Source organism: Podarcis vaucheri, assembly GCF_965113315.1.
Source record: "Podarcis vaucheri genome assembly, chromosome: 14".
Classification (NCBI taxonomy): Eukaryota; Metazoa; Chordata; class Lepidosauria; order Squamata; family Lacertidae; genus Podarcis; species Podarcis vaucheri.
In genome coordinates this window covers 44,641,462-44,669,383 of record NC_138752.1, presented here as the reverse complement: position 1 = coordinate 44,669,383, position 27,922 = coordinate 44,641,462, and the positions used below count along the sequence as shown (strand labels likewise).

The 27,922-nt window shown below is 43.9% G+C and overlaps 1 protein-coding gene and 1 long non-coding RNA gene across 2 annotated transcripts; both read right to left on the bottom strand.

Moving 5' to 3' along the window:
• Positions 1–721: 721 nt before the first annotated feature.
• On the bottom strand, positions 722–27,442 carry CCZ1 (CCZ1 homolog, vacuolar protein trafficking and biogenesis associated). The gene is made up of 15 exons (XM_082199798.1): positions 27,207–27,442; positions 24,640–24,737; positions 23,532–23,625; positions 20,170–20,244; positions 19,388–19,435; positions 17,870–17,953; positions 15,840–16,015; positions 13,664–13,745; positions 13,470–13,531; positions 12,695–12,806; positions 10,922–10,955; positions 9,997–10,114; positions 4,791–4,949; positions 1,886–2,013; positions 722–1,083 (listed from the first exon to the last, which is right to left on the bottom strand). The coding sequence occupies exons 1-15, from the start codon at positions 27,303–27,305 to the stop codon at positions 1,028–1,030; spliced, it is 1,425 nt and encodes a 474-aa protein (XP_082055924.1). The 5' UTR covers positions 27,306–27,442; the 3' UTR covers positions 722–1,027.
• On the bottom strand, positions 5,481–9,990 carry LOC309519158. The gene is made up of 3 exons (XR_014213699.1): positions 7,602–9,990; positions 5,954–7,133; positions 5,481–5,923 (listed from the first exon to the last, which is right to left on the bottom strand). It is a non-coding gene; the product is annotated as an uncharacterized lncRNA (long non-coding RNA).
• Positions 27,443–27,922: the final 480 nt, after the last annotated feature.

The window sequence follows — 27,922 nt, the reverse complement described above, 5'->3', positions numbered from 1 at the left end:
GAGTGCACCACATCATTCTTCCCTCCCCCAAGCCAAATACAATGTATTTACCCGGCACCCCAAAAGGTTAGATTCCTGTTGTTGTTGTTGCTGCTGCTGCTGCTTGCCTAGAACAATAGTAACTGGGGGCTGTCAAGTACTTCATGGCTTGGGCTTGCCAATCAACTTTGCAGTTCAGGTCTGGTTTAAGGCATTGCAAAAACATCCTCATTCAGCAGAAAGCTCAGATCTAAACTGAAACATCTAAATCTGTTTACTATGTTCCCTTTCCCCACATTAATCAGGCAACATATTTTAGTTCTTTAAAATGTTTTTAACGGAAATTTTTTTAATGTTTGAAATGTGAAAAGCTTTTTTCCTCCCATGTGATGGTAAATATGCATTGAGATTATGCTTACTGCAATATTTAACTGATCAAGTGATTAACTTGGAGGATTGATCAATCAAGGTGTCTTTATCTGGGCAATAGTTCTACTAGCAATTTATGATGACTTTGTTTCAAATGCAGACAATCTTTTTTTCTTTTTGGAAGTTGCTGTGTGGAAAATGGGGTATGAATAGGCTGTCCTTAATTTCCTAATGTGGTCAGATATCCCTCTGTTTCCTGAAGGTGGCTATCATCTCAACTTTACAAACATTTTGTCCCCCACAGAAGATGAATGATATAACTTTATAACTTTATAAACTTTTCTCCAGAGTCAAGAAAGAGGAAGAAATTCCATTAAAATTGTAACAATGACTAATTTTATTTTTCCAGTAAAATATTCACATAACATTATCTGAGAAATGGAATGACACATGTTTAATTCAGACTATTTTTAATTCATTTGCACATAAATACTTTAAAATCTAAAAACCATATGATCAGAATGTAGAGTTTTAGTAGAAATTTGATTCTTACAAAGCAAGTATTGCTCTACTACTGTCATTATTCCAGTCAGTAATATGACTAATAACCTGTCACAGTAAACCAGAATTCTTTCAGGATATTTTAAAGCCGTCTTCAAAAGAGTTCGCCCCCAGCTGATCAATCCAAGAAGAATATATTGTTGAACTGTGTTGCACAAAGTTTCTTTACTTCTTCTGAGGGGGGAAAAAAAGAGGAAATATTATTTTAAGACTTAGAAGTATGGCAGCAATTACAAGCTACAAACTGATCCTGTGTGGCTTTCCAGTGACGTGATCCGTAAATGTTTTGTAGTCATTTACGGATCACGCTACTGGAAAGCCACGCAGGTTTGCATTTTCTCAAAGGTTCAGCTTAAATTTAAACATCACTGTTGACAGAATAAAATCTAAAAGCCTTCTGCATAACCCCTTCCTCTCCATGCACCATTGTAATGCAAGAAGTGTCCATGGGACTCTCAAGAGTCTCCCCCAGCACCCTAATACAAAAGCATCAATTCTTCGGCGATCAGCCTTCTTTATGGTCCAGCTCTCACTTCCATACATCACTACTGGGAAAACCATAGCTTTAACTATACGGACCTTTGTTGGCAAGGTGATGTCTCTGCTTTTTAAGATGCTGTCTAGGTTTGTCATTGCTTTTCTCCCAAGAAGCAGGCATCTTTTAATTTTGTGACTGCTGTCACCATCTGCAGTGATCATGGAGCCCAAGAAAGTAAAATCTCTCATTGCCTCCATTTCTTCCCCTTCTATTTACCAAGAGGTGATAGTTCAAATAAATGACTACTCTATTCCTGTGTAGCTCTGCTGCAGTTTCCCTCCCCTGTGTCAAATTTAAACTGTAAGCTCCTTGGGACAGAAAGCTGTCCCCTGATGTTTTGTAAAATATAACGCGTTCTACATATAAGTAATGAAAGTGTTTTAATAACACTTAAAAGTGGTAAAACTGAAAATACACACTTTAAAAAAAGTTTCTTACCATTCACTTCAATCAGGTTTGCATTTTTCTGATTCAAAATTACATACAGCTCCCGCTGATCAGATTTCTTGCCAACAATCCAGTAGTCACTCATTGCTTTCACTATGATTTCCTCATCATCATCAACCCTAAAAGGAAGAAGTTGGTAAGTGCAAATCTTAGGATGCCTCAAATAAGTAACAAAGGAATAAAACAAAGCAAAAGACAGTAACTAACATATAAAGCAGATTTTACACATCAGCAAGTGGACTGAGCTTTGGTTTATTGTTTTAGGTTTTTCTCAAGTCTAATAGATTAAGTAATTCTTATATCTGTGGTAGGATCTGTACCACACTGAATTCCTGGAGAATTTGCTAATATTAGGATCTAGCAGCTTCAATTACTGGGACTGCAAAAAACATTACACACAGCTGCACATCCTAACAGAAATTTGCCTGTTCAATTCTGCGGCACCACACAAATTCCGTCTAAAACTCTCCAGTTGTGATATGTATGTATGCATGTATTTAGCCAATGTGGTCTATCTGACAATGCGCTGAGCCTGGATCTGGGAGACCTCTGTTGAAATCTCACCTCACCATAAATCTACTGGTTTGCTTTTAGAAATTCCTTCACTCCCTGCCTCACTTTCCCTATATGTAAAAAGAGGTAATAATATAATGATAGACTTTACAGGTGTTTTTTCTTCTTCTGAGGATGAACAAGATAAGGAAACATTACTCAGAATCTTTAGTAGTAGTGAGATTTATAACTATTATCATACAGTGGTACCCCGCAAGACGAACGCCTCGCGAGGCGAAAAACTCGCAAAACGAAAGGTTTTTTCGTTTTCGAGTTGCCTCGCAAGACGAATTTCCCTATGGGCTTGCTTCGCAAGACGAAACTTGCCCCGGGGACAGCGGGTCTTCTCTTTTGAAGCAAGGGGCTGCAGGGAGATCGCTATCTCCCCGCAGCCCCTTGCTTCAAAAGAGGTCCGGGGGCAGCGGGAAGCTAAGTGCTTCTTTCCCGCTGCCCCCCGACGTCTTTTGCAGCAAGGGGCTGCAGGGAGATCGCTATCTCCCCGCAGCCCCTTGCTTCAAAAGAGGTCCGGGGGCAGCGGGAAGCTAAGCGCTTCTTTCCCGCTGCCCCCCGACGTCTTTTGCAGCAAGGGGCTGCAGGGAGATCGCTATCTCCCCGCAGCCCCTTGCTTCAAAAGAGGTCCGGGGGCAGCGCGAAGCTAAGCGCTTCTTCCCCGCTGCCCCCCGACGTCTTTTGCAGCAAGGGGCTGCAGGGAGATCGCTATCTCCCCGCAGCCCCTTGCTTCAAAAGAGGTCCAGGGGCAGCGGGAAGCTAAGCGCTTCTTCCCCGCTGCCCCCGACGTCTTTTGCAGCATGTGGCTGCAGGGAGATCGCTATCTCCCCGCAGCCCCTTGCTTCAAAAGAGGTCCGGGGGCAGCGCGAAGCTAAGCGCTTCTTCCCCGCTGCCCCCCGACGTCTTTTGCAGCAAGGGGCTGCAGGGAGATCGCTATCTCCCCGCAGCCCCTTGCTTCAAAAGAGGTCCAGGGGCAGCGGGAAGCTAAGCGCTTCTTCCCTGCTGCCCCCCGACGTCTTTTGCAGCAAGGGGCTGCAGGGAGATCACTATCTCCCTGCAGCCCCTTGCTGCAAAAGACGTCCGGGGGAAGCGGGGAAGAAGCGCTTCTTCCCCGCTTCCCCCGGACGTCTTTTGCAGGGTTGCCGGCATGCCGAAGCCTGCGGGCGCTGACATCAGCGCTCCCAGGCTTCGCGGACCTCTCCGCCAGCGCGCGCAGGCTTCGGCATGGCGGCAACCCTCCGCCAGCAGCGGCAGCGCTGCCGCTGCTGGCGGAGAGGTCCGCGAAGCCTTGGCCGGACAGCTTTTGAAGGCAGGCGGGGGGGGGGGAGCAAAGACTTTCGCCCCCGCCAGCCTTCAGAAGAGGAAGGCTGGCGGGGGGCAAAAGTCTTTGTCCCCCCTGCCTGCCTTCCCAGGGGCTTTTAAATCGCCCCGGACAGCGGAGAAGTCCTCCGCTGTCCGGGGCGATTTTAAAATGCCGCCCGCCAGCATTTTAAGATCGCCCCGGACAGCGGAGAAGTCCTCCGCTGTCCCGGGGTTTTTTAAAATGCTGGGGGTGGGAAGAAAAGCCCTTGTCCCCCCCCCCCAGCCTTCAGAAGAGGTCCGGGGACAGACAGAAGTCCTCCGCTGTCCGGGGCGATTTTAAAATGCCGCCCGCCAGCATTTTAAGATCGCCCCGGACAGCGGAGAAGTCCTCCGCTGTCCCGGGGTTTTTTAAAATGCTGGGGGTGGGAAGAAAAGCCCTTGTCCCCCCCCCCAGCCTTCAGAGTCTGTCCCCGGACCTGGTCTGAAGGCGGTTTCCCTAGGAACGCATTAATTGATTTTCAATGCATTCCTATGGGAAACCGTGCATCGCAAGACGAAAAAACCGCAAGACGAAGAGAATTGCGGAACGAATTAATTTCGTCTTGCGAGACACCACTGTACTACGGAGATTTACACTCCTGGTGTATTACTTTGACTACAGCATTACGGCTAAGGAAGAAGAAAATTGCTTCCAAGTACAGTGGTACCTCGGGTTAAGTACTTAATTCGTTCTGGAGGTTCGTTCTTAACCTGAAACTGTTCTTAACCTGAAGCACCACTTTAGCTAATGGGGCCTCCTGCTGCTGCCGCACCGAAAGAGCCCGATTTCTGTTCTCACCCTGAAGCAAAGTTCTTAACCCAAGGTAATATTTCTGGGTTAGCGGAGTCTGTAACTTGAAGCGTATGTAACCTGAAGCATATGTAACCTGAAGCATATGTAACCCGAGGTACCACTGTATGCACTGCCAGATCTAACTATGCAAACTGAATGATATTCAGATTTTAACAAAGGCGGGGAAGAATGTTACGTCACCTGGTGAAGTCACTGTTGATATCACCAAGAATCTTCATCAAGTCAGGATGAACCGATGTGAGCGAGATATTGGGCGTTCTCCTCAAGTGAATTGTACTTTTCTCTGCTAGGTTCATGTGATTGAAATAGATAAATTTAAATTGAGGCTCCTTCTCCGACCTAGGAAACAAAGAAGGAAATGGTCAAGTAAGCAAGAGGAAGGCCATTTTTGCAAAGAGAGTTGAACGTCTATCTAGAGTGGCTTACTATCATATTGCCATATGCATTAATTTTTAAGGCAGGATTGAAAAATTGTTCCCTGGAGCCATTAAAATATTAGCAGCTGTCAGACTCCGGAGTGATGTCTACGGTTTGCTAATGCCACTTCAGATTCAGGGAATTCAGAAAGGCGAAGGAGCTGATCCTGAGAACTGCTGAGCTAGAAATAAAAAGAGACAAGAAGTCTGGTGCAGAGAACATGAGGCCAGAGAACATGAGGCCTTCACATTTTGTGATACATTTCTAGTGAGGTCCTCAGCTTGGCCCTGACCAAGCTACCAGAATTGGGAGATCACCTTGACTGACAGCCCTTCCCCAACCTGGTGTAATCTAAAATATCAGGAGGGCCAGCATGGCCAATGGTTGCGTGTGGCGGATGTTATAGTTCAGCAACACCTGGAGGGGATCAAGTTGAGGAAGGCTGCTCCATTAAACATTTACTGCAATCTGAGAAACACATGTCAGATCAGGAGCTGGTCAGTTTGATCATTCTAAACTCTATAGATACTCGGGTTGATGCTGTTGTCTACAATTCTGGAAAATCAAATGTATTTTGACATTTGCAGCTTGGTGCTTCCCCTTGCAATAAATGTCACATGACACCTCAAACTAAAGCTGGTTAACTTGCTCCATACGAGATCAACCCAGCTGTATTAGCACTAAGAGACGCTGCAACAGGTTCTCAGGATGCCACCACATCAAAGTTTAAGGCAGGCTTAATCAGATAAGCTTCCATCACTCTCATCTGCCAGCACCATTTTAAAAAAGCGAGCAGTTTGGTCCAGTTACAAGCATAACTGACAGCTTTGATAGATTCAACAGTGGGTTTTTTTAAGATGATGAGCAACATATGTCCCCAGGGACAAATAAGCTGACTAAACACACACACACACACACACACACACACACACACACACACACGTAACTTTAAACTGTGGCTGAATCTCTTAAAAGTCAGTAGACACCATAAATGTTGGGGTTTTGCTACAAGACTGAAAAGCAGCTCAGAAACAGAGCAGGAAAAAGGTTCCTGGGCATGTGCACATGGCTCCAAAGTCTTTATAGGAGCCCCAAGATTTGACTTTTTTTGCTTTTTAAACAGAAGTTTATCTGTCTTTTAAGATCCCAGAAGTCATAAGGGCTGGCTGTAGGTTTTCTGATGTGCTGAACACAAAAGGTCATAGACGGAAAGCACAAGATGTTCCCTGGGCAATTTTCCTGACCTCCCAGCGGATGAAAATGTGATGTAATGAATAGCAATAACAAGAAGCTAAGAGACAAAAAAGGCCCCCACCCTAGTGGTTACTGACTTCACTTCGTTTGGTGGGGGCACTCAAAGCAGCCCTGTGAAGAAGAGCTTAAGGTTTGGGAAGGTACATATGAAACCACAATATTAACTACAGCCTTCTGGTTTCCTAATATTTTAAGCCTCCTGCCAACACCCCCAGTTAATCACTTGCTTTCACACTATTAGTGGCCCCAGCTTTCAGAGAACGTCTTTGCAACAAGCCCCTTGAGTCACAGAAGCTGGGATAGTTGTTTGGGCAGTAGATCTCTTATAGTTTGTTTATATTTTACTTATAAAATTTAAATGGTGTCTCATTACTGTGCATTTATCTGCATTTCTGCTTGTCCCATGCTCTGAGCGGTTTCCCTCTTGCCCTGCTCATTTCGCAGGGAAAACCCACTCTTTAGTGCTAAATAGGAGCGATCGTCAATCCGGAGAAAACCTGAATTGCCATTTGCTCTGACTGAGCACTAAAGAGCAGCTTTCCCCAGAGGAAAGCAGCAGGACAAGAGGAAATGTGGATGACCTGAGGCTTCTGAAGAAAAGGGTCTCAGGAAACAGAAATGTTAACTGTTTTTACTATTTAAAAAAGGAGCCTTACCTTGTGCCTTCTTGCATAGTCCAATTGACTTAGTACAACTTGCTTTCTCATTCTATTGCAAATAACAAGGGCTAACCTTATCCCCCTCCAAAAAGGAACTTTCTTCTTGAGTCACCAGGCAGCAAGTTTAAACGAGTGGCAGGCTAAAAGGATTCAAGGTTTTAGAGCTCTGGAGCTCAGGGCCCCTCCACCCATCCTTTTTACTGAGCATTCATGGTGAGTTGTGCTCATGAGGTTATTGGGACAGTGACATGCGGCTGCACTTTCAACACCATTTGCGCCTGAAAAAGTTTCAGGACAGTCATACTGCTTCATCTGCAGCAAGTGCCTATCCCGTAGTCTCCTGCTGAAGTCCTGTAACTCTTCAAGCCACAAGTGGCAATAAGGCAGTAACAATGGGGAAGCGTCACAGAGCAACTCATACAGTGGAATTGATAGGTAGACAGTCCAGCACAAACCCACCACTAATGCAGTTTTATTGCCTCAGGGTGCTTCCAGGCGGCCACTATTTTTGAGCGGGTTTCGATCACATCCCGGAAAAACCAGGCTGTGCAATTAAAGCTGATTTGAAGCTTTTGCAAAACAAACTCACTTCCCCCAAAAGATTGGAATTTTTCTAATAAGGCAAGTGATGGGAAAATGCTTTGATGCAACACTGTCTAACCTCCCCACAAACAAATCAGGATGAATGCTCATTAAATAGTCAACATCTCTAAGCAAACAGATCAGGCTTATTAAAGAAGTTGGCTGAACCTCAACAATATGTTGCAGAAGAAACCTGCAACAAAACACCAGTCTGGAGGGAACCTTACCAGGAACAGATTTCTGCTGCACATTCATTTTCACCATCAAACAGGTCCCCCTAACCTCAGGGAGCCGCAGAGTCAGCTGTGTGTCTCTCCAAGGAAGCACAGCCATTGGATAGGAGAAGGCTAGCCCTTTTATCACCCTGGTTGTTCAGAAATGGGCTAGGAGGCAAGTTTGTAACCTCTCTCCCCAGCCCCATTCCTCATACATCCCAATGTGTGCCATAAAACACCAGTGAAAACTGCATGCTCCTTGCCCCACTGTACTGCTTTGACCATGCAGGGGTGAGTGGGTGGGTGGAGCAACACCATACCCATTTTTTTTGAGGCTCCTTTGCTTCCCTGGGGAACATACCTGATAGGACACCTGAGAGGAGACCTGATGGGGCAGTGCAGACCTCTGTGGCCTGGCTCCCTCCCCGTGCATTGCATCCATTTGCCTCCAAACCTGGGATGAGAATGAAACCAACCAAGCAAATCTACCTTTGTCATCCTTGGAGGACAAGGTTTCTTTCTTGACACTAGGGCAAAGTTTGCAAAGAAATGCCTCTTCTATCCAACCTGAAAACAGCCACAAATTGTATAAATGGGCTCCTTATCTCTGTTTCTTTCTGGGGAGGCAGGGGGACCCAATTTATTATAGGGGATGAGAAATAAGGACGACAGGAAAGAGGATGCTGCACTGCCACAAGGTAATAAACTGGGGGTGGGGAACCTTTGGCCCAAAGGTCTAATTTGGCCCACTAGGCATTTTTCCCCAAACCACACCCACATGCCCCACCCCTGGTGTCAGGTGTAGTGTCACGTGTGGGGCAGCTAAAGGCATAACTGTCGTCTGAGGGCAGCCATTCCCCCTTTGTACAGTGGTGCCTTGGTTCTCAAACTTAATCTGTTCCAGAAGTCCATTCCAAAACCAAGGTGCGCTTTCCGATAGAAAGTAATGCAGAATGGATTAATCCGTTCCAGACTTTTAAAAACAACCTCTAAGACAGCAATTTAACATGGATTTTGCTATCTAATGAGACCACTAATCCATAAAATGAAAGCAATAAATAATGTACTGCAATCACACAATCAATCAGTCGCTGAACTGGGTTCCACACAGTCACAAAAACAAAAAGGCACAAACCCGCAAAATAAATAGCGAAAACAGACAGACCTTAGTGCAACACTCAAAACGGAAGTGTGGCACTCAAATCACTTACTTGCAGTGTTTGGGTTCCAAGTTGTTTGAGAACCAAGGCACCACGGTATTGTATTTTTGTTTGCTTATTAAGAGTGTAAGCCTGTAGGTGGGGAGTGTCTTGTTTTGATTCCGTGTAAGCCACTCTCGGGGGGCCTTTTGGGCCGAAGAGCGGTGTACAAATGCTCCAAGTAAACAAAATTAAAATAACTTTGAAGTCATTTTCCAAGCAGTTTGCACTGACGCCTTTCAGCACCAACCAGCTGATGAGTGCTGAGAGACATCACCTTTGAAGTCCATTTCCAAGTGGTTTGTATTGAAATCACTTTCAAACAGACTTCAGAAGGTGAGGCCCTTTCAAGTTCTCAGCTGCCCTTGTCTACCTGCCAAGAGTTGCCCTGCTGGGCTGGGGGGGGGGGAGGGAGGATCCTGTTCCCATCTCTCTATTATATAGAGCATTTCCTCACCCAGCTGTAGTCACTGGTGAAGGAACTGTCTTATTGGCTCACTAGTGGTAGACCCAGCTGCCTGCTGCATAGCATCGCTTTGCACGCAGTGGCCAAGAAAACATTGGGCTGTCAGACGAAAGGCAACAGAGAAAGAGGTAAGCAGGCCCTCCCTGAAGATACTGCCCATGTCTGCAAAACTGGCATCTTATAGAATTGTTGTGCTGTATACATTCTTCATTCAGTAGGTAAGAGCGTTTGTCTCTTCAGACAGACAGTGAAGGCTTCTGGGTAAGGACGAATAAATTGGAGGCTCAAAGTTATTTGGGGATAAAATGCAAAGTGGTTGCCACTTGGCCCAATGTAGCTTCTTCCATTCCCAGAAGAACTCAGCTGCTTATATTTTAAGCCCACAATGTCTTTTTCCACATTGTGACAAGGGCTCCGAGGGCCTTTGTCAGCTGAAGATCAGGGGGAGGGAATGTTTCGAAACTTAAAAATAACACAGAATTTTCAATATGTTGCCATGAATATGATTTGCTTCCTATTTTAGGCAGTTCTTAAAATATCTGTGCCCCTGTTAAAAAGCTGATGTTGTGAAACAGAAATAAAGAGAGTACCAACCCTGAGATCCTTTTGTTGATGTTGTATTGTTCGCATATATCTGAAGCCAATACTGTGAGCTGAGGCCCGACAATGCTGTCAAGTTTACGGCAAAAATCCAACGTAGGCTGTGTAGAGGCTGTGAAACAGTTTGGGGAAACAAACCAACCAACCATTGATACTTCCCTCTTGTGTGCCACAACCACATCACATTTAGAAGATCACACCAAATATTTACAGCAGGAATTGGCAATCTGTCCACCTCCAGGTGTTGTTGGACTACAACTCCCATCCTTCCCAACCTCTGGCCATGCTAACTGGGGCTTGATGGGAGCTGGAGTCTCAATGACATTTGGGAGGGCCAATCGTTCCCCAACCCTGATTTACAGGGATAATGGAGCAGATTCAACTGTTTGTTACACTCGAGGCACTGGGATTCTGTACATGCAGAATAAAACTCATACCTAAGAAGCCCCACCTGACCAAGAGGTGATGTTAGCACTGAAACGGCTGGAAGATCAGATGATCTAACAATTCTGTGCATAAGAATATTTAAGAACCTACAGCATTTTTTGAAATTCCCTGTACTCTGCAGAGTTTCCTATAAGCAATCCTCACTGAATTCAGTTGTTCTTACTTTTGAGTAAACATATATTGGATCAGGCTGCCTCTGTGCTTCTACTCCATTATCCATATTTACCCTTTAATGACTCATTAGCAGAGTGCCAGCATCACTGTGGACAGAAATTTTACCCTTTTGACTTGACACAGTTAAAAAAAATAAAAATATTTTCATTATAAGATGCTGGTAAAACTACATACAGCAACATACCGTTACAGTTAATGCCCAAATAACCATGGATAATGCTCAAATGTCAGGATTTGTCAAAAACAAGAAGACTTAAAAATTCCATAGCAGTTTCAAAGAATATTACTTGATACTCACCATCAATCATAAAGCAGACAGCTGCACTCATAGCCTGCAAGGAAGAATACATTTATCACAATCCGTTTTCTGTCTCATAGATACACTTGACTACTGGGAGTTAAGCTCTGTTCAAGAATGTTGCTGTACTTTCCTAAATTTGTAATTCTGGGGAAGCTCCCATGGGACATGGAGATATTTTAGATGACGTCTTCTGGAAGACCTGCAGCCTTCCTTATGCAGTTGGACTCCCAGTTCCCATCCATACCAGCCAGCATGGCCAAAGATCAAATTTTAAAAACTGGAATCCCACAATATCAGGAGGGCCACAGTTTCCCCATCCCTGGTTAAGACCCAAACCTATTAAGATCCGATAGGGGTGAAAGAAGAAGAGTGCCATCTAGTCTGCTATCTCTGACCTCTGACTGACAATGGGTCTCACACCTACAAGCCTCAGCTTTCCCAGGCCCAGGATCTTAGATTCATATGAACTGCAAAATATATACCGCATTGGTCTGAACATAAGCTGCATGCAAATATAAGCCACACATTTAAAATTCAAGGGGGGAAAAGAAAAAGAAGACAATACCTGAATATAAGCCGCTCCCTTAAAATTGGCGGCGACCACGTGGTCTGAGGGAAAAAATGCAGCCCTGGGAAATGATTGGGGGGGGGGCTGCCGAAGGCGCCCTGACACTCCCGGGCAGCGCCAGACCTACGCGGTGCAGCTGGGGGGAAGGTTTGTGTAGGGTGACAGTGGAGGCAGCGGGCTGCCCGGGCATCTGCAACCAGCTGGCCCCCCACTGGGCGGGCACCCCCCGCTCCCTAACAGTGGCAGGGGCCGGCTGGACAAGAAGTGGCAGCACCAGAGGCCACCCGCCAGCTCCACTCGCCAGGGCTCCAGGAGTTAAAGAGTTAAGAGGGTGGGGTCTGTATGTCTGTTTCAGGAGCAATATTGGGCTTTTTGTAAGGTCGTGAATATAAGCCGCACTTTAACTTTTCACGGTCGGAATTTGGAAGAAAAGTGCGGCTTATATTCAGGCCAATAAAGTACTCTAGCACTACACTTTGGTTCCTGCATGATCTGAAATGAACTCTGAGCTGCATTAGAGCAGGGGTGGCCAACGTGGTGCCCTCCACATACTGCAACTACAATTCCCTCCAGCCCCAGCCGGCATAACCAATTGTCAAAGCATATTTTTTGCGCAGGGGATAGCTGGTAGTCACTTGTAGCCATGGCTCCTCTTTAAAAAAAAAAAGTGGCAGCGGGGGAGATGGAAGTTGCAGTTCAACAGCACCCAGAGAGCACCACATTGGCTACCCCTGGGTTATAGTTCTTTGCAGCAAGCTGTGACTTATACATTATCTGCTGGAATTATACGTCTCCAAAGCCCGGTGTCATTAAAATGCTCTTCTCCTGAAATATGAATGACAGCTGGCTACTCTCATTGCTAATTGTTATAGTTAACTTGGGGCTTTTCTGTGTTTCCCAAAACAGTACTGCAGTGCAGTGCAGAGTTGCAGTCAAATTTTATGCATGCTTAGAAATACTTCTGATTTTAGTGAGTTTACTTCAAAGTAAGTTGGTACAGGACTGTGGCCTTACAAAGGCTCTCAGACGGACATAACCGGAAACTACTTCGGGGTTCCTCCCCAGCTCTATAGATCATACTGTCCAGGAAATGAGAGAAGCTGAAGTCTTACACTCAGGGCAAGATTTCTACATACATACCTAATTACAGAATTGGAGTATAACTTCATTTTTCAGTGAACAGGGAAAGGTGCAACGGTTACCTTATAAACAATTAAATGAAGCTCTTCGTAAGTATCCTCTGTGTTTACAAATATTTTGGGAAATCTACATTTCGCTTCTGGATCATTCAGGTTCAAAGGTCCAGTAAGAAACCTGAAAGGCAAAGATGGGACTTTATTTATTTTGTTTATGTAAAAAAAACTATATGCCACCTGTAATCAGGCAGTGTACAAGAAGGTAAAATGGGCTTAATTCAGACACAATGCCAAATTTTAATATCTTTTGTATTTGTATTGTAAAATTCTAAATTGTAAACAATACAAATACAAAAGATAGTATTAAAATTTGGCATTGTGTCTGAATTGAGCCCATGCCCACCTGATATTGCATTGAGCCAGTTATAGATGCTGCATAAGCAGGACAGACTACAGCTCAACTCAGAATGGTTTGATATTGATTTCAAACTATTCTGGGTTCAGTCCTTTTTAGAGGTGGAGAGACGCACAACTGAACTAATCCACCAAGTTTCCCTTTCCCTTGCCTTTAATTTACTGCAGCATCCGATTCATGTTAATAAGTCAGAGGTTGAAAGGAACTAAATTATTACCTCTGGATAACTGACCTTGTAAAAACAAACCGCAAGCCAGGGGAGGGGGAGCTGTGGCTCACCAGACGCTGTTGGGCTCCAACTCCCATCATCCCCAGTCAGCTTGGCCAATGGTCAGGGATTATGGGAGTTGTAGTCCAACAACACCTGGGGGTTTTGATTCTCCGGCCTGGTGGCAAGAAAGACTACAACAGATGTAAAACTGCTACCTTCCATAGTGCTGTAGATTTCCAGACATTTCTGTATGTATTGGGGAATCTCTCCCTGCCAACTGAAACAAAAGAGATTGCATGGTTAAGGAAATTTCCCACCCCCCACTACTAGGAGAAGAAAAATTGAGCAGTTTTTAAAACAGGAAATCGTAGCAGTTTCCTGTTTAAGTAAGCCAAGCCACACAACTCACCTCTGGTTCTATATGCCTTGGAAACAGGGATGTGGTGAGATATTTGTATAAAATTCTCATGTCATCTTGTTCCAATCCACTCCTGGAATGTTGAGAAAGACAACATTATAGCACGTGATGACAAGACTGTCCACTGTTTCAAGTACTGTTAATTGCTTACACATAAAACTGCCACAGGCTGTGTCAAAACAAGCTTACAGTGGTGCCTCGCAAGACGAAAAGAATCCGTTCTGTGATTCTCTTCTTCTAGCGGTTTTTTCGTCTTGCGAAGCAAGCCCATTGAAGGATTAGCGGATTAGCGCTATTAGTGGCTTTTAGCGGCTTATCTGCTGATAGGATCAGCTGATAAGCGGCTTAGCGGCTTAGAAAAAGGGGGGGGGGGAGGAAAAAAACCCAGCAGGAACTCGCAAGACATTGTCGTCTTGCGAAGCAAGCCCATAGGAGATTCGTTTTGCAAAGCACCTCCAAAACGGAAAACTCTTTCGTCTAGTGAGTTTTCCGTCTTGCGAGGCATTCATCTTGTGGGGCACCACTGTACATTTCTTGCCCGGCACTTTCTCCACTGATTAACAGCAGCTCTCCAAGGTCTCAGCCAAAGGATCTTTCCCAGTTCTGTGATCGTTTATTGAGAGATGCAGCCTGACTGACCTTCTGAATGGAACTCACGGTGACCTGCCACTGAGCTACAGCTCAGCATCATTAATGAAATCAGGCTACACAAAGAAATAGTTCACAGAAGACCCACAAGCTGGCAAAGGCAAAGCCTCACCATTCACAAGTCTTGTGCCTTATGTACAGTATGAACACGACAGGTAAGATGTTGGCTGCCTAATGTAATTTGCAGGAACACCTAACACATCCAAGCTTAGTGTAATGATTTTGGATCAATGAATATAAACCATAGAGTGAGCACTGGAATCTGCAGAATTAGGCAGAGTTCTGCAAAGCAGACTCAAGTCTTTCTGTTCCAACGTACTTGAAAGGCATAGCTACATTTCCAGTTTCACTAACCTTTCAAAATAAAGGAATGTCTCCGAATTATAAAGCACCACTACATTTAAAAACTAGCTTTGACACACAAGCACTGATAAAGTCTCAACCTTGGTTTATAAACAGATTGTGGGCAGGCATAAGACCTAGAAACTTGAAAAACAAACCTAGGCTTTGGTCCTAAGTTTCTGATGTGAGTCCAGGGCTTAGCTGACTCCCAATGGCAGGAGTTCTCATTCCCTATTTCTCACTGTAATGTACAAAGCATGCCCACCCGATTTAGTTGCTCTGGTTTAAGTTTTTGAATGAATTCTATATTTCATTACTGTGGAGCTCCTAATATAAGCTTACTGTAAAAGGGAAGAAGTGAAAAAGGGAGAGGAAGAAAAACAAACCCAGGAAACCCTAATCTGATTTAATTATTTTATGCAGTCATACGTAGATTACTTCTTGTCTAGGCTTGCAGCACATTAGTTCTTGACTCCTTAATCACTTTTGAATAGGAAACCCTTGAACTGCGACTCTCAAATGAAACTGGATGCTTGGTGCAGCTGTGCCGTGTCAATAAACACCCTGAAAAGAAATGCAGCTGAAGGGGAACTGCCAGGTTTAAGTTACAAGGATGCTGCAAACTGTAGACATTTCTTTGTTTCTTTTTAAAATGCAACATTTCATATCAGTGAAGTCATGATGGCCAAAGAGAGCTGCGGATTGCTGGAAAACATGCTGCCGTTCCAATTTTCGGGTTCCTTTATTTATTTACACACCTTCGTATCTTTTACTTCAAAATTAAAGACTCTGAAGAATGATATTTTTAGTGCCTCAAGGGACTAATTATTACCAAGATACTCGGAGATTGAGGATACCCCATGTTAGTTGTACTCAGAGAAGAACCATTGAAATCAATGAACTTTTTTTTTTTTTACTTCAGTGTAAGCATGACTAAGGCTGGTTCAGTAGAAACCACATTTTCCCTTCCTCCTCTGCACTACTGATTTCAATGTGAAACAGTTGATGTCAAAGCCTCCTGGACTGCTTTGGACTGATTTTACTACAGAAATCTGCAACGTATCTCTAACAAGGAGATAAACAATGAGATACAAATTGGTGGATATACAAAACTAGGTGCCTTTGAGGGGTATGGATTTGAGGCATTGCCCTGACATCCATTCACTCAGGTACCTACCAGATGAGCTGATCATTGTAGAGAAAGGCAGTATATTTGACTATGCTCAAACTTTCTTCCATCTTATTGATGAATGACTGGATTTTCAAGTAAGTCATTTTATCCAATGGGAAGAAGCTGATCCCACAAAAAACATCCAGCAGGTCACACGACTGTAAATGAAGTGTTTGCAAGTACTGAAGAATAAACATAGAAAAGCTGTATTAATGACTGCCTTTGTTTAAAAACAGTGGCATGAAAGACATGACAAACACAATCTGGCACAAGTCTCAGGCTCATGCCCTCTCTCCTGTTTAGATGCAAGGTGAGGATATTGAAAGCTTCCATTTCTGCTGTGTTCTAGACAGAAGTTACCCACTTTCACCCAAACCTCATTAATAAGCCAGGATGCAAGCTATGGTTTGTTGTTACATCTAAACAAAATAGCCCAGAGATGGAGTTCCTTCCCAAATGTTGTTGGACTCCAACTAAGCCCAGTTAAGGGTTTTTAACAGGAATTACAAAGAAAACCAATAAAAACAGTTGTTCAAACAAAACAACAAAACAAAACAAGGAATGATGGGAGTCCAACATCTGGAGTGCCAGAGGTTCCCCACCTGCAACAGCCAATCCTAATTGCAGGTTCATGACCGACACCAGTGTACTTTTCACATCTGTGTGACAACATCTCACTGACTAATACTACAAACATTGGAAAATGTATTTGGGACTCTCAGAAATATGAAGCCCACCTTTTTCTAGCACACCAGTGGGCAAATTCCTGGGAGGCATGTCTGGATACTGTATTTCTCTATGGTGAAAACAGTAATCAGCAGCCAACAATGCAATAAAGGCATGGGTCAAGGCAGTTTGGCACTTGATACCTCTGTGTTGCTTCTCTGTTGCCCGACTGGAAGCGGACGGCAGGAGAGGCAACTGGCCATTGCAGACTAGAAGCCTCAGAGGATAGATAGCCGGGTAAAAGAAGTACTTCTGGAGTACAGGAAATTGGTCACAAGAGGAAGAAGGTGGCCAGAGGAGAGCTGGAGATTAAGAGGAACAGAAAGGAATACAGGAAAATTGCCCTTGCCTCAGAGGAGACAAAGACAAGAGGTGAAGGGGACAGTAAGAGGAGAAACTAGAGTTGTGGAGCCTGCTGGCGAGTCATGTGAAATGAAAGAGAATGCATTCAGGAGTACAGTGGTGCCTCGCAAGACGAAAAGAATCCGTTTTGTGAGTCTCTTCGTCTAGCGGTTTTTTCGTCTTGCAAAGCAAGCCCACTGACGGATTAGCGGATTAGCGCTATTAGCGGCTTATCGGATAAGCGGCTTAGCGGCTTAGAAAAAGGGCCTGAAAGGGAAAAAAAACCCGCAGGAACTCGCAAGACATTTTCGTCTTGCGAAGCAAGCCCATAGGAGATTCGTTTTGCGAAGCACCTCCAAAACGGAAAACTCTTTCGTCTAGCGAGTTTTCCGTCTTGCAAGGCATTCGTCTTGTGGGGCACCACTGTAATAGGAACTGCTACAATACAGAAAACTGTTGTATAGCATCCTGTAAGGAAAGGACTGCCCAAGCTCTGAGAGTAGCTTATGAATTAAGGGAGACTGGGGCTCTGCATATTCTATGGAACTTAATAAGAGGGCAAGATCCCAAGACCAGGATCATGCAGGTCTGCTACATCACTCAAATTTAACAGCTACGTTCTAGCAGCTATCATTTGGCTAAAAATAAAGCTGATCCCCATTGATCTTTAGTGATATTCGCATTTTAAGTACTACAAACAAAACACATTTTTAGCATCACTCAAGAAAGCAACAGACTTACAGCTCGCACCCAGTTGTAAGTGGGTGCAACGGTTCCAGAAGTGCAAGCAGATTTCTTCAAAGTTGTGTTGGAGGATGCACACAACTTCTTTTTTTTTTTAAAAAAAAAGATTTTACAGCAAGGCATGTCTGCTTTCAGAGAATTCCACACCCAAGACAACACGGATAATCAGGCCACAAGCTGCCAAATTCTAACGCTCTATTGCTGCTTTGATAATAAAAACTTACCCGATGGAAGAATTTCTCTAGTCTGTCTTTTAGTACTCTTACACCTCCATCTTCCATGGCTTTTCGGAATGTTCCATTAAAAAGCTAAGAATTATTGGGGGGTGGGAGGGAATAATTGGGAGTATTACAAGCACATACACTAATCAAGATATAATCAAATGACAAAGGAAGTAGAAGTGCTCATCCTGTAATTCCAGTTCCCTAATTTTAGATGCTTTAGGAGCAATAAATTTGCATTGCACTTAGGTGTTTCTTCACATACAGAACAATTGTGATTAAGGTGAAGCACCAGATTTCTGCGATATCCTCCACATTTCCTGCACACACCTTAACCAGCATATTGTGCAAATTATGCAAATAGCAACAACTACCTATGTAGGTTTGTGAGAGATGAGTTTACATGACTTGAGCCAAGACAGACATGTATTTGCTCAACTAGCAGGCTGGTTTGCAAGGCAAACAAAACTTTGACAGCTTTGAATGAATTTGCAAACTATGGTTTGCCACAAACCAGGGAGGGAGAATCACAGAAATCACAGGAGCTGAAAGGTCCTTAAATGCTCATCCACACAGTGCCAAACAATGGTCCAAAACAGGATCCAAAGAACACTGCATCTGGCGCTGCACACCTTTTTAGTTTTGTGCAGAAGCACATAGCAGGCTATTTTTTTAAACTAAAAGACTTCCCAAAGTGTTTTGGCATGCAAAGATGTCTTCACTTCAAGGACAGAAATCCCACCGGGCACACCCAAATGTTTTTGCACGTTGAAATTATCTCTCCATGTGTCAACGCTGTCTCACAAGGTTAGCAATTTTTTGAAACGGGGAAAAATGCACATTGCACATTATAAAGTTAATGCTGTATCCAGCCAATAATCAGCTCATTGTGACAGTCCTTTGGCAAAACAGAAGTAGGAATTTGATGTTCACAGAAAATGTCAGTGTTGCTGCCATTTTTAAGAAACTGAGATACCCCACCCAGCTTGTTACTTTGAGTGGGGCCATCTGGCATCTCCCTTCCCAGAACTGTTTCCTGCAGAGGCCATAATACTTGAATTTGCTCCCTACCCCTTTCCCCTTCTCTTAACTTCTCTATCAGACTGTAAGCCACTCTTTTAAATTACAAGCAGCTCCCAATTTACACAGGGGTTACGTTCTAAGGCACCATGCATTTAAGTGAAATTAGGTATATTTGAAACACCACTGAAAAAGCCTGCAGAGTCCCTTTCTGTGACGTTTTTGGGTCACTTCTGGGATTGGCATGGTCGAGCACGTATCGGATGTGCCTAAAACAGTTGCTCTCTTTATTAACTTCCATGAGTACAATTGTCAGAAAGGTGGCTTATGAATGTAGGAAACAAAGTGTTCAGCATCAAAGAGATGATTCTGCGACCCAAACTTTGGAAAAGAATGTCACTCCATCAATCAGAGAGTATGATCAGGTTCTGCTATGGAGGTGCGAAGACGGCTTCTCACATCCCAGCATGAAAACTGACAAAAATCATAGCTCTAACTTACCTTGTACATGTTATAACACTGCTGTAACACTGAGCTATACACTTTGTCCTGTAAGATAGCCAGAATCAGAGAGTTACTACAAGAAGAATCCTATGAGGTCATCATTTAAAAGGTTAACTTTGCTTTTCTCTGTCGAGACATCAAGAAAAACAGTGGTGCAGCACTGATAACATCAGGTCCAAGAAATAATAATAATAATAATAATAATAATAATAATAATAATAATAATAATATTTTATTTATATCCCACCCTTCCCAGCCAAAGCTGGGTTCAGAAAACATATAGCAGTTGAAGAAATGCTGCACAAAGTTCACAGCTATTGCTGAGAGAGCCTTAAATGAGTTAGCTCATATTTTCCCAGCAGCAGGTATGCTGCATGCGGATCACTGTTCAGGTGAGGTCCACCTGAGTCATATTCTGGGCAGAGGGCACAAATACTCTAACTTTGTCATTGGCATCTGTATGCATCTCTAGAGACAATGGAGTGCACCAGCAGGGGTGAAGTCAAACTGCTGGAGAATCACAGAGCATGCTGTGACTGCAGAGACCGGTAACTTGTAACTGCTGCTTCCTGCACTGTTTTTGCTGCGTTAGCAGCAGCAAAGTGGCCTCTCCGGGGCACAAGCCTGGGCATTGTGTACAGAGACAAGAAGACCCCTCTCTCGGCCTTGCTGATGAAAAGAAAAAGCAGAGCAACACATAGGCAACCAGACCCAAATGGGGCACACTGTGGACAGGTGAGGAAGAAGAAACAAAAGGCATGAGTGATGCTAATAATTACCAGTAACTCTTCTTCTTGATACTCAACAACCGGTTTACCATCTTTGTGTTTTTCTACTATGGGATTTCGTACAACCTTGAAAGTGGAACAAAACAGACGTTATTCATTGATTTAGAGTTGCTGGCTCAAGGTGATCAGCAATACACTAAAAGAAGAATCAAATACAAAAAGGAGACTAAATCTCTAACAGTGAAATCCTATGTATGCATCCTTGGGAGTCCTACTGTGCTCAAGGGCTTACTCCTAGGAAAACATGTGTAGGATTGTAGCCTATGTTACCCGACACCAACTTATTCTTTTGAAGCCAAACTAATGGAGACCTCTCTGTCTAATTTATTCAAGTCTGTAGTGTATCTATTATATTTTTATTTATTATATTTTTATTTATTTTATTTATTATTTTATTTATTTAAATTTGTATCCTACTGAACTGTAAATAAAACCTCTAAGCAGTTTACATAGAAGATACATTAGAATCGCCAATCGAAATCAGTGTTAAACGCAGGTTTATAAAAGTAAAACGAATAAAATCAACCATTAAATTATGCATTCTAAAGTAAAGTTGCAGATTAAAATGCATACCAGCTTTACATGTCTGGGTAGGCTGGTCTAAACAGAAATATTTCAGCAGGTTCCAAAAACAATACAGTGAAGTCACCTGCCTGAGCAGTGAGCAGAGAGTTGCAGAACACAGGAGTTGCCACACTAAAAGACCGTTACAAATGTGGAACGAACATCATGTGTCACTTGTATATCCAAGTGGCTGAGCAGATATATATGAGGTAATACAATCCTTTAAGTAAACTGGTCCCAAGCTCTTATGGGCTTTGCATACTAACACCTTCAATTTGGGCCAGTAACAAATCAGCAGCCTCTGCAGTTCTCTGAGCAACTTGTGAAAAAGGTTGTCCATTTGTTTCCAAACTCAGTGTAAACTCAATTTAAAGTGCTGGTGTTAATTTTTAAAGCTCATAGTGCCTGTAATGGCCTAGAGCCAGGTTACCTCAAGGACCACCTTCTCCTAAAGGAATCCCTTCTCCTAAAGGAATCTGCATGAACCCAAAGACTGGCTTTATTGTCACCACAGGCACAAGGCAATTTTAGTGATGGCCTCATATAACAACAACAACAACAACAACAACAACATCTGACTGTGTTTCGCGAGCCACTCTGGACGGCTTCCAATCAAGTGTTAAAAATAATACAGCATTAAATATTAAAAACTTCCCTATACAGGGCTGCCTTCAGATGTCTTTTAAAGATAGGATAGCTGCTTATTTCCTTCACATCTGAAGGGAGGGCGTTCCACAGGGCGGGCGCCACTACCAAGAAGGCCCTCTGTCTGGTTCCCTATAACCTCACTTCTCACAGTGAGGGAACCGCCAGAAGGTGCTTGGCGCTGGACCTCAGTGTCCGGGCTGAACGATGGGGGTGGAGACGCTCCTTCAGGCATTGCAGTAGTCCAAGCGGGAGATAACTAGAGCATGCACCACTCTGGCAAGACAGTCCACAGGCAGGTAGGGTCTCAGCCTGCGTACCAGGTGGAGCTGGTAGACAGCCACCCTGGACACAGAATTAACCTGCGCCTCCATGGACAGCCGAGTCCAAAATGACTCCCAGGCTGTGCACCTGGTCCTTCAGGGGCACAGTTACCCCATTCAGGACCAGGGATTCCCCCACACCTACCTGCCCCCTGTCCCCCCAAAACAGTAATTCTGTTTTGTCAGGATTCAACCTCAATCAGTTAGCTGCCATCCATCCTCCAACCGCCTCCAGGCACTCACACAGGACCTTCACCGGTTCTGATTTAAAAGAGAGGTAGATCTGGGTGTTATCTGCATACTGATGAACACCCAGCCCAAACCCAACAGAGAAGTCTGTTGGGCTCCCTCTCGTCCCACTTTTAAACAGGCTTTGGATACCTACTAGTTCAAAGCATTTTTAATGCCTGCTGCTTTATTTTTATTTGGTTTTATCCGAATGCTGTGTTAATTTGATGATCTCCTTCTACTGGTCAACAATAGAAAATGGCCTTTCATACTGCATCACGGTGTGGTACGCTGGTTTGACATCAACTGATAGGAAGTGCCTACAGAGAGTGGTAAATACAGCACAAGGTATTATGGGCTGTCCCGTGAATCCGCTGGATGAAATAGCGGAAGAACGTTGCCTCAGGAGAGTGAGGAAAATTCTCAGGGATGATTCACACCCTGGCCGGCACTTTCTGGATCTCCTGCCCTCGGTCAGAAGATATAGAAGCACGATTAGTCGCACCAACAGGGTAAAGAACAGCTTCTATCCGTGGGCTGTTAGGCTGCTGAATGAAAAGATAACAACAGGGCAACTGACTTTCGGGTTTGGTGCGTGTGCGTCAGTAAACGAGGGGAATTAAGACTAAGAGAGCTGAGTGGGGGGTGCTCATGTAGTCTCACTGTGTACAAGTTGTACAAGTGACAATAAAGTATTTCAGATTTCAGTTATTTTAGTTGCATGGTTTTATTGTTTATTTTGATGTTTTACAATGCAATCCTAGAGATCAGCAGAACTGAGATCAATAGAACCTACTCCCAGGAAAGTGTAGAATATTAAAGCCTTAGTGTTGCAAATTGTAATTGATTTTGTTCTTTTTTTCTATTCCAAAGGGCCTTTTGAGTATAACTACTTATAGAAAAGCATAAAATAATTGTGCTGTTTCAAGTTTTTCCCTTCCACTACATAATCTCCAAAACACTACAGTATTTGAGGAGCATAATTTCATGTCGTCTTTGAGAAGGTGCTAGTGGCATGCAATGTTTAATATCTGGACACTGGAGATGTAGATTTAATCCTTGCTTAGCTATATGGTTCACAGGATGGCCTCTGGCTAAAGCTGATGAAGCTGGATTATGGTGCAAGGAAACTTTCAGGGCCAGATCAAGACATTTTGCTGCCTGAGGGAGAGCAGCAAATGGTGTTCCCTGCATCTGCACCCCACTCCCAAGCCAATGAAAGTCAAGTTATTTTGGTACCGGAGATAATTATTCCACAAACAGCTCTCTTCCTCCTTGCCATTAAAAGTACAGTAAAAATACGTTAAATAATGAACAATCTGCCAGCCTTTCATGACAACCCAATTTTGCTGCCGCACATTACCCAATGGTAGGGCTGCCCCTGCGGGAACCATTTACAAATAAGCAATGAGAGGGGAAACACAAGGAAATTATGCTTCCCCTCTCCATATTTCCATTCATCTCCAAAAGGGGAAGATGTGCTTTCTCCCAATGTAAAGTCAGAAGGCTCCTCTCTCCACTTTAGAATACTCAAAGCAGCTTTGATAAATCCTAAATAAATGCTAAATAGAACAGTATCATGCATTTAGGTACCATAACCATCCAGAAATTTTCTTCAGGTTCATTGAAGAACTGTCTGTTTTTCTGGGTGTGTAGGGATTTTGCCGGTTTTGAAGGACTAAAGGTCCTAAAAGAGGAAAATATTACATGAATGAACACTTTAGACATTGGAGTGTTAACCCTTACCTGTTAACTAGGGATGCAACATATAATTGACAAATTGATTTTAAAATAGTCTAAATATATACTCTAATTAATTGAACAGAAGACCTGCTTCTTCTTAAATGGTGACTCCTAAAACACATAGGTGCATCATCAAAGAACAAAAAAGGCATGCTTCTTGTTTCAGAACTACTGTTTTGTCAATATGCACAGTGGTGCCTCGCAAGACGAAAAGAATCCGTTCTGTGATTCTCTTCGTCTAGCGGTTTTTTTTGTCTTGCGAAGCAAGCCCATTGACGGATTAGAGGATTAGCGCTATTAACACGGCTTTTAGTGGCTTTTAGCAGCTTATCAGCTTATCGGATCAGCTGATAAGCGGCTTAGAAAAAAGGGGGGGTCGGGGGAAAAATCCGCAGGAACTCGCAATACATTTTCGTCTTGCGAAGCAAGCCCATAGGAGATTCATTTTGCGAAGCACCTCCAAAACGGAAAACTCTTTCGTCTAGCGAGTTTTCCGTCTTGCGAGGCATTCGTCTTGCGGGGCACCACTGTAAGCATAATCTGTGTGAGAACCAGTGTGGTTTATTGATTAGGGTGTGGACTAGGTCCAGGAAAACCCAGGCTCTAATTCCCACTCAGCCACAAGGCTCACTTGGGTTAGTCGTTCTCTCTCGTGCTAAACTACCTCACAAGGTGAGGATAAAAAGCAGGTGGCAGGAACCATTTATGCCACCTTGAGCTCCTTGGAGGAAAGGCATGCTATAAAAGCAAAAAATAAATAAAATAAAACTTACATGATTAATTGACCAAGATTTCTCTAAATTGGCTGACACCCTACAACTAATAAAAGTATAATACCAGATTGCCTAGCAACATGCTTTTTAAAGCTTATTTGTAAATGCACCTAACACATTTAAGGTGCCTTATAAATAATTAAATCATAAATAAATGGGATAGGCAAAAATGTGGAACTTAGTACCTTGTGAACTGAACTATGGCTTCACATAAACCAACACTTCTAATTTTTTCATTCTTTTCAACTTCATTGGGGTAATAAAAAAGAATCTTCTTTTCTTCCTGAAGTTAGAAAAGTAAACAGCAACAATTAATACAAAATAACTATGTTCAAATAAAGTTATCTAAATTAAGTCCTGACACCTCACATTGTAATTGCAGTATGTATGCCTTTCATAGTAATCCACTTTAAGGATTCAGTCAAATCCTTAAAAAGCGCCTTTCTGCCCAATCCAGTGTGCATTTTACTTTGTTGTTTACTATAGTGCATCTATTAGAAACATTTTTTAATACCCTGGGAATTTGTAGATGAACATTATAACATAGGTGAAGATGACAAGGAGCTATTTATTCAGGACAAAGTTATCCAACTAGTATAGGTACATCCACAGTTGTCGAAGTAAAAGGAAACTCCTATGTAGAATGCCAATACAATCTCTTTAGATACGAAAGCATCCCATTTTCGGGGCTGTCAGAAGGTCATCTGTACGACCATAGCTGAAAAAGTGGCCCTCTGTGTCAGCCCAATGGCCCATATAGTCCAGCAACCTGTTCTCACAGTGGTCAACAGTGGCCTACAGAAAGCCTGTTAGCAGGACCTTTTGTATGTCTTTTAGATCCAAGGGCAGGATGCCCTTTTTTATTCTACAGTGGACCCTCGAGTTACGTACCGCTCTGGATACATAACTTTCGGGTTGCAAACGCAGCAAACCTGGAAGTATATACAGTGGTACCTCGAGTTACATACGCTCCTGGTTACAGCCGCTTCAGGTTACAGACTCCGCTAACCCAGAAACAGTACCTCTGGTTAAGAACTTTGCTTCAGGATGAGAACAGAAATCGTGCTCTGGCGGTGTGGCAGCAGCAGGAGCTAAAGTGGTGCTTCAGGTTAAGAACAGTTTCAGGTTAAGAACGGACCTCTGGAACGAATTAAGTACTTAACCCGAGGTACCACTGTACTTCCGGGTTTCACCGTGTGCATGTGCAGAAGCATTCTATTGCGCCGCACGCATATGCAGAAGTGGTGCCTCCAGTTACAGACTTTTCAGGTTAAGTACAGAACCCCGGAATGAATTTAATTTGTATCTGGAGGGTCCACTGTATATACAATGCCTAGAAAATTTAAGAAATAATACTGTTAACTGCTACTACATCTAAGGATAGCTATCGTCCTATGCCATAGGACTCCTTGCTTTTCATTTTCCATTTTCCATTATCTGCTTAAGACAGTTTTGTTTAGCCCCCCCCGCTCATTCATCAATGCTTTTTTAAAAAACTGATCTGCCCACTGTACTCTTTTATGACCATATTAAAGTTTTTTTTAAATGTAATTTGAATTTGTCTTATGAATTTATTCCTAGTCACCTAAGCACACTCTCTTAGAATGTAGGATATAAAACATCTTAAATAAATAATGCACAACACAACAAAGATCCCAGGTTTAAGTAAATGTTATACCTGGATCTTGTCCTACTGCCATCTCCACCCAACAATACAAGTTAAAAGTCTCAAAACCTGGCGATGCATTGGTTTCATTAGATAGGCTTGCATTAGAAATGAAACACACACCATACACGTACAACACATTTAAAGGGCATTCTGGAGACTATACTATACCCTCTACAAATCTACAATTCCCAGCATCCTTGACAAACTACAGTTCCCAGAATCCTTTGAAGGGGGAATTCTCGAATTATTTGAATGTGATTAAAAGGTATGTGTATGCATATGAGCATGCCGGCAGAGGCAAATACATTTTAACTTATGTTCGGCGCTTAAAGAGAAAAATGTAGGCACTTTAACAACTGTTAAATAGCACCGATCAATTAATTAATTTACTTCCCTCTTGCGCCTAATCAAGCATGCAGCTTCCTGCCACTCTTTATAAAAAAGTTTTCAAAAATGGTGTTTTTTTCACTGTTAAACTCTATGCTACGCCTGCGAGGAGGTTCTTTTTAAATGCGAGGGTTCTTTTCCTTTTCTGAAAAATAAGAAAATTAAAACAACAACAACACACCGTAAGATAAAATAAAAGATTTAAAAACGCCTTTCTGGTTTAAAAACAAAGCAAAACATTCTGATTCGACCTATTTGCCAAGCAGCCTTTGAGAGTCTTTGGGCTGAGAGACCCCTTCCTCGGATCTGCCCCCTCTGTCTACTCCCGTGTTCACTTGGCAGCCGGGAAAGCCACCGCGCTAGCCTCGCTTGTTTCCGACGTGACGTTGACCCGTGCGCTCAATATCGACCCGGGCTTAACTGCATTGAGCATCTGCGAAAACAAACCTCCTTCCTGAGACTGGCTTTGCAACTCGTTGCGTTGCTATCTTTGGAAAAATCCAATAAAAATCGATTTATTTATATTTTTTTTAAAGGGAGAAACGAAGGGGAGTAAATGAGAGCAATCAAACCGACAGCAATAAGGACGCTTCGCCTCCCTCTTCGGAGCCTGTCACGCCCCCCATTTTCGCAGCCTTCGCCCCTCAGACTGAGGGGCCGCTTTCTCCCCCCCCACCTCCAAATCCGCCCCCTTACCTCGCCTTCTTTGGGGCCCAGCCTCGGGTTGTAGATGAAGAAGCTGAGCAGGGCCGGCGCCAGCTGCTTCTCTGGCCCGGCTCCCCCGGACGCCGCCATCCTGGGCCTGAAGGGAGAGCCTCGCCTGCTGGGCCCGCCTGACTCCGGCGCCGCCGACCATCGGAGGAGGAGGAGGCCGGGGGGGGGGGAGCGGCTCTCAGGCGCCTGCCGCTGCCGGCCAAGGAGCTCCCCTCACGGGCACCGATCCGCGCCTCGCCGCCCCCGACACTTCCGCCGCTCCGTCCGCCCCGGAAGGGATGCGGCGCCGACCCGGGCCTGCTCCCTTCGGCCTCCCGGTTCCCTCGCCGCGAGGGCCGCGGGGCGAAGAGGCCGAGAGGGCGGCCTTGAAGGGGGTGGGGGTGGTCGGTGTCTCTCTCTGCCAAGGTCTGAGGCGCCTGAGAAGCGAGGAAGGAGGGGAGAAAGGCTTTCTCGTGCTTTGGTCTTTCTCCCTCCAAATTACTTATTTTTATTTATTGAAATTATATGCCGCCCTATACCGGGGGGGGGGATGTCTCAATGTACTCAAACGCTAAACAGGAACCCAAGGAGCATAGCTGTCAACGTTTCCCTTTTTTTAAAAAAAGGGAAATTCCCTTATTCCGAATAGGATTCCTCGCAAGAAAAGGGAAAAGTTGACAGCTATGCCAAGGAGAGGCACTCTGCACATGCTCAGAGGG